An 8,314-nucleotide genomic window follows, 5' to 3' on the forward strand; every position below is an offset into this window, starting at 1 on the left:
AAGGTTCTTGCACACTGCAGATCTGCTGTAGCATAGATCCGCCACAGATTGCTGCCGCCCTAGAGGCCAAATGTTAAAAGTGACTTCACTCCTACATTACTGAGTGTGTGCCTGGCACTAGACTGGCACAGGGCTGGGCACAGTGTGAGGACATCTCGAAGACTAGGAGATGGCTTCTGTCCACAGGGAGCAGCCAGCCTTACAGAGGAGACACCCGAAAGTACAGCAGCCCACAGAGGAGCTCTGCAAGGCGCTGGATGACAAGTCCTACCGGCGGAGGGCTGAGAGGAAAGGAGGGGCTTTGTGGGCATGGCTGCAGCTCCCTGGTTCCCTGCATCACCTTCTCGGACAATCACAATGACAGCTTGCCACCCAGCACTTCAAGGTCACAGGTAGGCTTCTGCCTTCCTATCCAGCCTAAGAGTCCACTCCATACATTCCAGCTACAGAATACGCCCCCACTCTCCAGATATGCACACCCTGTCCTACATTTGTGCGGCTTCATGCCTTCCCCATATTGTTCTCTTTACCCAGAATGCCTTTCCCCACTATCTTTACCTACAAATACATGTTCCCCCAGGTGGGGGGAGGGGTGTGCTGCATTCATTAATTATTCCTCTGTGTCTAGAATACAGCCTGGCATGTAGGTGATCCAGGTGTGCTAAATGGATTAATATAAACTTCCTGACAACAACTCTGGATGTATTTCTGCACAACCCCCCCGCCATTTTGTAGGCAAGAAAACTGAAGCTCAGAAAGTTAAATATCTTGCCGAGGTTACACAGCTAATAAGCCATAGATCTGGAACCAGACCTCAGAATCTTTATGCCACCCAGCAGGTGACGGCAGGCCACCAAAGCCACCGGGTTAGAGACTAACCTGGAGACTGCCATCATGCTGCTGGGCAGAAAAGGAGGCAGTGAGCAGCCAGGCAGAGCAGAGCAGCGTGGTCCTGGGCGAGCCCTCCCCCGCCCAGGTGAGCGCCAGCGTCTTCTCCAGGAGCTTGATCAGAGCTGTGCTGCTCAGGAGCACTGCGGCGGCTGCAGAGGGTCCACAAGGCAGGGCCACGTGAGTTAGTTACACAGGAGCCCCAGCTCAGGGCCACCGATGCTGAGTTAGCACCCGAAGAGGGCTTCACGCACACAGTGAACGGACCCAGGGATCAGCTGGAGCTCCTAAGGGTCCCAGCTTCATTCCAGAACCACAGGTTATCAGAAGCAGAAAGGACCTTATGACCATCTGGTCCAGCCACATCCCCATTTATTTTTTTAAGATGGAAAAACCGAGGGCAGCCAGGGCCACAGACACTGCCCAGCACCCCTCCTCTTCACTACCACAGCCTGGGCCCCAGCACCTCTTTTCTGACTGCCCAGGGTGGTCTGATGAAGGCTCCAATACAGGAAGTTGAAGGAAGGCTGCAGGATGTCCATGTCCGTGGGGCTGCATTTCCCACACAGCTTGCTCACTGCAAAAGATGAGAGTCCCCACACCCATCGCGCAGCGCTCTGGCTTTAACGCACATCAGCACTCACACTGCCCTCAGATGACGATTTCAGTCTCGGGACCAAACACAAACCAAGTCTCCTCAGTATTACAGCCAATGAGAGGAAACACAGTGAGAAGCCCGAAGGCATCTTCACACCCCCCATCTGAACAAACACCTGGAAAGCAGCCCACAGCTGCATTCGAGCGGACTGCACTCGTTTAGGTGGTCCAGGGCATCCTCTCACAGCTCATGCCAGCACAGACTCCAGGTGGGAGGGTGTGCAGAGGTCATCCAGGCCAACCTGCTACCCTTAACAGGAAGAAGACCCAGCCTCTGCATTCTCCCAGCAATGGGGCACTAACCACCTTCCCGGGGGAGCTCTGTAACCATCCAGGTGCAAAGCCCTGAACTTGCCATATTCTCTCTCTCTCATCACCCCCATCGGACTAACTCCTTAATTCCAAGTTCACCTCCCCCACGAAGCCTTCCTTAACCTCTCAAGTGCCTTACCGTGCTCCCGCAGCCCTCATCAGAGCAGTTGCTACACTGTAAACTAGACTTCTATAGGACACATCCCTTCCCTCTGGGGAACTGCCACTCCTGCCCCATGACCCCAATATAAAACCTGCTGTGTGCCAAGCACTGTGTGGAATTATATACCTACAGTTACTCCTTATCTTAACCCTAAATCAGGTCATACTATTATTTTACCTGTGAGGAACATAAGGCTCATAGGAGGCGAGGTGATTGTCCAAGGTCGTATAGCTAGTGATTAACCTAAGAACAAACCCAGGCCTTCCCAACTCCACTGCTTGTGCTTATCACATAATTTTATATAAACATCTATTTTGGGGAGTGTTATTTCACTCATAGGGAATAATCAGAGAGAGATCTGAAAGGTCCCTTAGCAAGAAGCCCACAGGGATGAAAGGAGGGAAGAAAGGAGCGCCCTGGCACACCCAGCCCAGGCCTTCAAGCTGGCACCTTGGTGAAGGAGCTTCATGGCCATGCTGTCCAGTTCCTGTTCCGACTCGTTCCTTAGCTGCAGGACCGAGAGGAGGCTCAGCAGCAACGGCAGGTTCCCCAAGGCTGTGAGGAACAAGAGGGCTGGTCAGGGGTCTGACGCTCAGATCTCCTCAAAGTCAGACAGGTACCCATGGGCTGTAAAAGGTTTGTTGGGATTTATTCCTACTTCCTGCCTTCTTCCTTCTTCATTGGGCACAGGGGCAACTGACATACTGAGGGCCAATATGTGTTCGGTGCCAGAAATTCACTATTTCACTTAATCTCCTTAAAACCATGTGAAACAGGGATTTTTATTCCTATTTTGCAGTAAAGAAAATTGAGGCCTAGAGTGGCTGAGTGACTTCTTCAAGGTTCCACAGCTAATAAATGGCAGGGCCAGGACTTGAACCCAAATCTGAACCCAATGCTCACAGTTTTTCCACTACCTGTTTCCACAGAATCTCATGGCTCTTAAACACTGTTGTCAGTTAGATGGGGCTCCTCCTTCCTTGCAAAGGAAGGACTCAGCTCCTCCAGGCACCCTTAAATCTATTTCTACCCGCCCCCCCCCCCAAATCAGGACTGGACCAAGTGCAAGTGCCACAGCTCTCCTCCAATTTCCAAGCACTAACTTGCTTGGAAATTTAATTTAAAAATTCAACTTCCTAAAAACAGGGAAAGACAAACCAATCTCAACCTTTGCAGTGTCTTCATACTGTACCAAACATCAAGCTTCCTTGGCTTCAGGGAGTCCCATTCCAGATTTGGAAACTATCCTGGATTTCCCTGGAAGCTTCTAATACACCACTGACCCTCCCCCTCCCCAGCTCCTGCTGGCTGCTGCTGCCTCCCTGGCCTCCCCCACAACTCCAGCTTTCTTTTCACCAACTGGAGGCTGCCATTCTTGTGACTAACAGCTCTCAGCACATGCCGTGCAGGGTGGGGACATGCACCCATACTTAAACACACCCACCCATGCTAAACACACAGTCATTAAACATAAAAACACTCACACACACACACACACACACACACACACTAAACCAAATACGTTGAGCACCCACCCACCAGTGAGAGGGAGCAGGTAAAGTTTAGTTTGATGCCACACTCGACTGACTTATCTTTTGCAGAGAAAACTTTGCTTCTCTCCTGGAGCAGACCTCTTCAGGGCAGAGAGGCCCATGTCTTACTGACCTTTCAGGTCAAAACGTGCCCCCAGCTCTGCAGACTGACCTTCTAATGGCGAGTCCCCATACTCCACCAGCAGATGCTGTAGGATCAGCAGGAAGTGACCTCGGATGAGACCACCCACTTGGACGTCCTCATTCCTTCTCAAAAAGGTCCTCAGGACAATCAGTACCTTGCGGGCTATATCCACGGGGCTGGAAGAGATGAGATCCTGAGCAGGAAAGAAGACAGTCAGAGCTCAAAGGGCATCCTGGTTAGAGACCGTTAGACAGTCGAGAAGAGAGGGGTTGGGAAAGGGCTCGGGATGATGGTACCACAGAACCTGGGGAAAGAAGTACTCACTGAGTCAGCACCCATTATGTACCAGCCTGACATCCTGTAGGTCCCTTCTAAGCAGGAGGACACAGAGGCTTAGAGAGGTTACAGGATGTAGATGAAAAAGGGGCCACATAGGAAATCTGACATGCTCAGGGAAGGCCAGCATGGCAGGCCCTACAAACTCAGATCCAAGGTAACCACATAGGATGGTCTGGACTTAAAAATTCCTAACTAAATGCGAGTCCTGGTGGGTAGTCACATCCTAGGCCTGTAGCTTCCTTGACAAAGGTCAATCTTTACCTTAAAAGTAAGCCTCTCTATTGTCTTTTAACAACTAAAGCAGCATGCCTTTGAAATGTCAGAGTAATCTCCTTTTCCACATCCCTCAGGGCACACATGCCATCTTTACCAGTATGTGCTATAACTGTTAACTATCTCATACCCAGCAATGGAAAAGAACTATTTCTCTCTCCGTTTCACTTTTTATCCAATCCCAGAGACTCCCCCTGCGCCCCCAGCCCCCACCCCCATTTGATTCCTCCCGCCCTTCTAAATCCACCAATGGCTTTCATGTAACCTTCCTTATGTCTTCTTTGATTCTAATGTATAAGATAAGCTGCAGGACGTATTAGGCCCTAACTGAGTGGTTGCTGTTAAAATTAGAGTTGTTTCTCTGGCAGCTGTGGAGGTTTGTGAAGAGCCAAGGCCAGACACTGTGCCACCCAGCGATCAGCACATCTGATCAGCACATCACCATTCCCCGGAGCACTTCTCAGTGCATTGAGATTTTGCTTCCCAGTAATTGTCATCAGTTTGGCTCAAATAAACTCATAAAAATTCTCCACAGGTCTGGACATTTCCTACATGGACAATGATATGTCAAAGGCCTTGGGCCCTGTGACCTTGGGAAAATCACACATAAACCGCCGAAACCGGTTTGGCTCAGTGGATAGAGCGTCGGCCTGCGGATGGAAAGGTCCCAGGTTCGATTCCGGTCAAGGGCATGTACATGGGTTGTGGGCACATCCCCAGTAGGAGATGTGCAGGAGGCAGCTGACCGATGTTTCTAACTCTCTATCTCTCTCCCTTCCTCTCTGTAAAAAATCAATAAAATATATTTTTTTAAAAAAAGGTCACATAAACCAGTATGTGGCACAGCTAAGATTTGAAAGCATCTTCACCTAATTCCAAGCCCAAAGCGCTTTCTCCTTTCTAGGATGCCTCTCTCATGCAAATGGAAGCATCAGGGTCAAGAAAAGGTTATTTCAGGACAGCAGACCTGAGTGTGCCTTAAGGGAAAAGAGGACAGGGGGCTGGAGGTGCCACTTGATGGGTTAGGGCAGACTCAGAGGACCAGGTCAGGCCTCTCCTCTACCATGGCAGTCTGGCTATCTGTGCTCCAAGCTGCAAAAGCCTTGGGTTCAGAAGGTGGGCAAGGACATGGAGTTTATTCGCTTTCACAGTCATTTTAACGAGTATTTGTTAAAGGCACAGCCAGTCAGAAGCTGCGCCCCCGGCTCTCCCACTGATAACTCCTGGCACCTACCAGCTCCAACAAGCCAATTCCTTTGGACAGTTAGGGCTGAGTGCTATGAGCCCAAGGTCACACACAGACTCTCTTTCCAGGAAGATCAGCTCCTGACGCGCAGAAACATGACTACAGGGCTCCAGACCAGACCGCTCCAGATGTGCTGATCACTGGATGGCAGTGTCTGGCCTTGGCTCTTCACAAACCTCCACAGCTGCCAGAGAAACAACTCTAATCTCAATAGCAGCCACTCAAATAAGGCCTAAAACTGTCCGGTACTATGCTGTATTTAAATAGCAGCTGAATGTTTATCTGTCCTCATAGTAACTCTTCCAGGTAGGTGTCACCCCAACTTTTCAAATGAGGAAACTGGGGCAAACTAAGTAATCTGCCTAGCAAAAAAGCAATGGCATGGTACCTAGGAGTTAATGAAGGAGTCAAAGCAGTGGCATGGTAACTAGGAGTTAATGTCACCTTGTAGGGTTGAGAAAACATCTCTGGAAGGAGAGGATCACAGAATGGGAAGGCTAGGGAATCTCAGTTCATTTCCATCAACCCTTTTACTTCACAGAATATGAGCCTGAAGCCCAGAGGGGGTGTGATTTTCCCAAGGTCACAGGGCCCAAGGCCAAACCAGTTTCCTGGTCCTCCTCTACCAACAGCAAGTGCCTGCCTGATTGCCAGATCTGGTCCCTCAGAAACCTGAGTTAGTAGATTTTTTTTTTTTAAATATATTTTTATTGATTTTTTTACAGAGAGGAAGGGACAGAGATAGAGAGTTAGAAACATCGATGAGAGAGAAACATCGATCAGCTGCCTCCCGCACATCTCCCACTAGGGATGTGCCCGCAACCCAAGTACATGCCCTTGACCGGAATCGAACCCGGGACCCTTCAGTCCGCAGGCCGACGCTCTATCCACTGAGCCACAGAAACCTGAGTTAGTACATCTTAAAGGCCCAAAAGTAAAGGGGCTACTCAGCCTTTGGTGGCCATGTGAATGCCAGGGGAATGTGTGCGCCCCGCACATGGGCCAGTGGGAAGGCTCTGGGCAGAACACAGCCCGCTCTGTAATCTCTCCTGCTCACAGCTGTCAAGAGCTCTCTGGGCCTGGACCAACCAGGGTGCCACAGCCAAGCAGGGAGCAAACAGAGCGTCTGTGACATCATTGTTTTTTCACATCTAAACCACCTACACGAAAGACCACCCATTGATAAGAGTGGCAATTAACAGCGTTGTTTTCAGTTGTTAATTACCCATATCGAAAACAGAAATTGGTACCAACACATATTTTTAGACTCTTTTCCCCTCCTGTGGCTACAAGTTGGGGGAAAAATGGTAGAATTATATATATAACAGACAACTAAGTTGTTCCTTACTGTTTTGTTGTTGTTGTTACCACTGGTGTTTTTAGGATCTGAGTTAGTGCAAAACTAACTTTAGGCTCCAATCCTGGTCATGACCCTCATTAGCGATAGGACCTTGGGCAATTCAATGAGCTCCTCTGAGATTCACATTCTCTGTGGTCCAGTCCGGATCCAGGTGGAAGACACCCAGAGCAACCAGGACTTGGAAAGCCTAGAGGGCTTAGACTCTCCAGCCACTCCCACAGCCAGGGTGCTGTGTGCAGCACACCACGAGTGTTCCTGCGTGTTCTTTCTTTTATCCTCCCCTTATCTCCATTTTACACGTTGAGAAATTTGAAGCTCAGAGAAGCCTCCATCTTTATAAGTCTCTACAAGGTGACAGAGCATTTGTGATTTCCTCGAGGGCAAGGACTGACCAACCTTAACTGAATTATCTTTGTACCGGAATGCCTATTGCCTAGTAAATACCAAACAGATGTATGATAAAGGAAAAGTGAATGACTGAAGTCAAGGCCTCTAAAAACCTGCTCCTTTCTGTCTTTCTCCAACCTCATCTCCTGCACCATATCCCACAAGCTCAAGAACCACCCCAAACTACTCCCTGTCCCTGAATTACAATAATCACTTTCATGTTGCTGTATTGGCCTGGCAACCCTTTCACTTGTCAAGTTCTTTGAGGATCAGCATTTATGTCACCTTTGTGCCCTTTTTACCACCCAAGTACTCTGCCTGACCTTTATTTCCACGCAGTTAGTACAGTTGTTAGTGGTTTGATGCCTCAGATTCCCTCATCAGAGTGGTTAATGTAAACAAAGCCACTTAAAATGGAATGGGAAGAGCATTGGCCCAAGGACTAAAGGGTTCGATTCCAGGCAAGGGCATGTACCTCGGTTGCAGGCTCAGTCCCCTGGCCTGGTCAGGAGGCAACCAATCAACATGTCTTTCTCACATCGATGTTTTTCTTTCTCTCTCTGTCTCTCTCCCTCCCTTCCACTCTCTCTAAAAAACAATGGAAATATATCCTCGGGTGAGGATTAACAACAACAAAAAATGGAGTGGGAGCTGCCATCCCAGAACTGCCTTGCACATCTTACTCCTCAAACCTTTGGAACATGAAAACAGGACAAAACAGCCTTTGCACTGAGCCTAAAGCAACACTGTATTCCAAACAAGTTTGCAAAGATAACAGGAAAGCAGACCTTAAGACTAAAACTGAAAATTAAAGGCATTCTTTAGAATCAGCATCATCCATGTTAGCTTATTTGCACCTTTAGAAAATCCTTTCTTAGCTTATTAACACCCATAAAAATTCCTTCCTTCTATTCAAGTAATTGTTCCCCTTTCCTTTCTCACTAATTGGCCTTCACTTCCTAATTAGAACACTATTTGGGTTTCTGCCTGAATCAGTGCTTCCTGATTGGAT

At 48.8% G+C, this 8,314-nt stretch overlaps 1 protein-coding gene across 1 annotated transcript in view; it reads right to left on the reverse strand.

The window, feature by feature from the left end:
• MEI1 (meiotic double-stranded break formation protein 1) overlaps positions 1 to 8,314 on the reverse strand; it is a 51,637-nt gene that overhangs the window by 11,470 nt on the left and 31,853 nt on the right. The window contains exons 16-20 of the mRNA XM_023762255.1: positions 3,994 to 4,001; positions 3,725 to 3,916; positions 2,471 to 2,575; positions 1,355 to 1,465; positions 880 to 1,040 (exon numbers count right to left, since the gene is read on the reverse strand). Coding sequence (XP_023618023.1) covers positions 880 to 1,040; positions 1,355 to 1,465; positions 2,471 to 2,575; positions 3,725 to 3,916; positions 3,994 to 4,001 — 577 coding nt within the window. The remainder of the gene's footprint in view (positions 1 to 879; positions 1,041 to 1,354; positions 1,466 to 2,470; positions 2,576 to 3,724; positions 3,917 to 3,993; positions 4,002 to 8,314) is intronic.

The sequence above is a fragment of the Myotis lucifugus genome, unplaced genomic scaffold, assembly GCF_000147115.1.
Source record: "Myotis lucifugus unplaced genomic scaffold, Myoluc2.0 scaffold_239, whole genome shotgun sequence".
In the NCBI taxonomy this organism is placed as follows: domain Eukaryota; kingdom Metazoa; phylum Chordata; class Mammalia; order Chiroptera; family Vespertilionidae; genus Myotis; species Myotis lucifugus.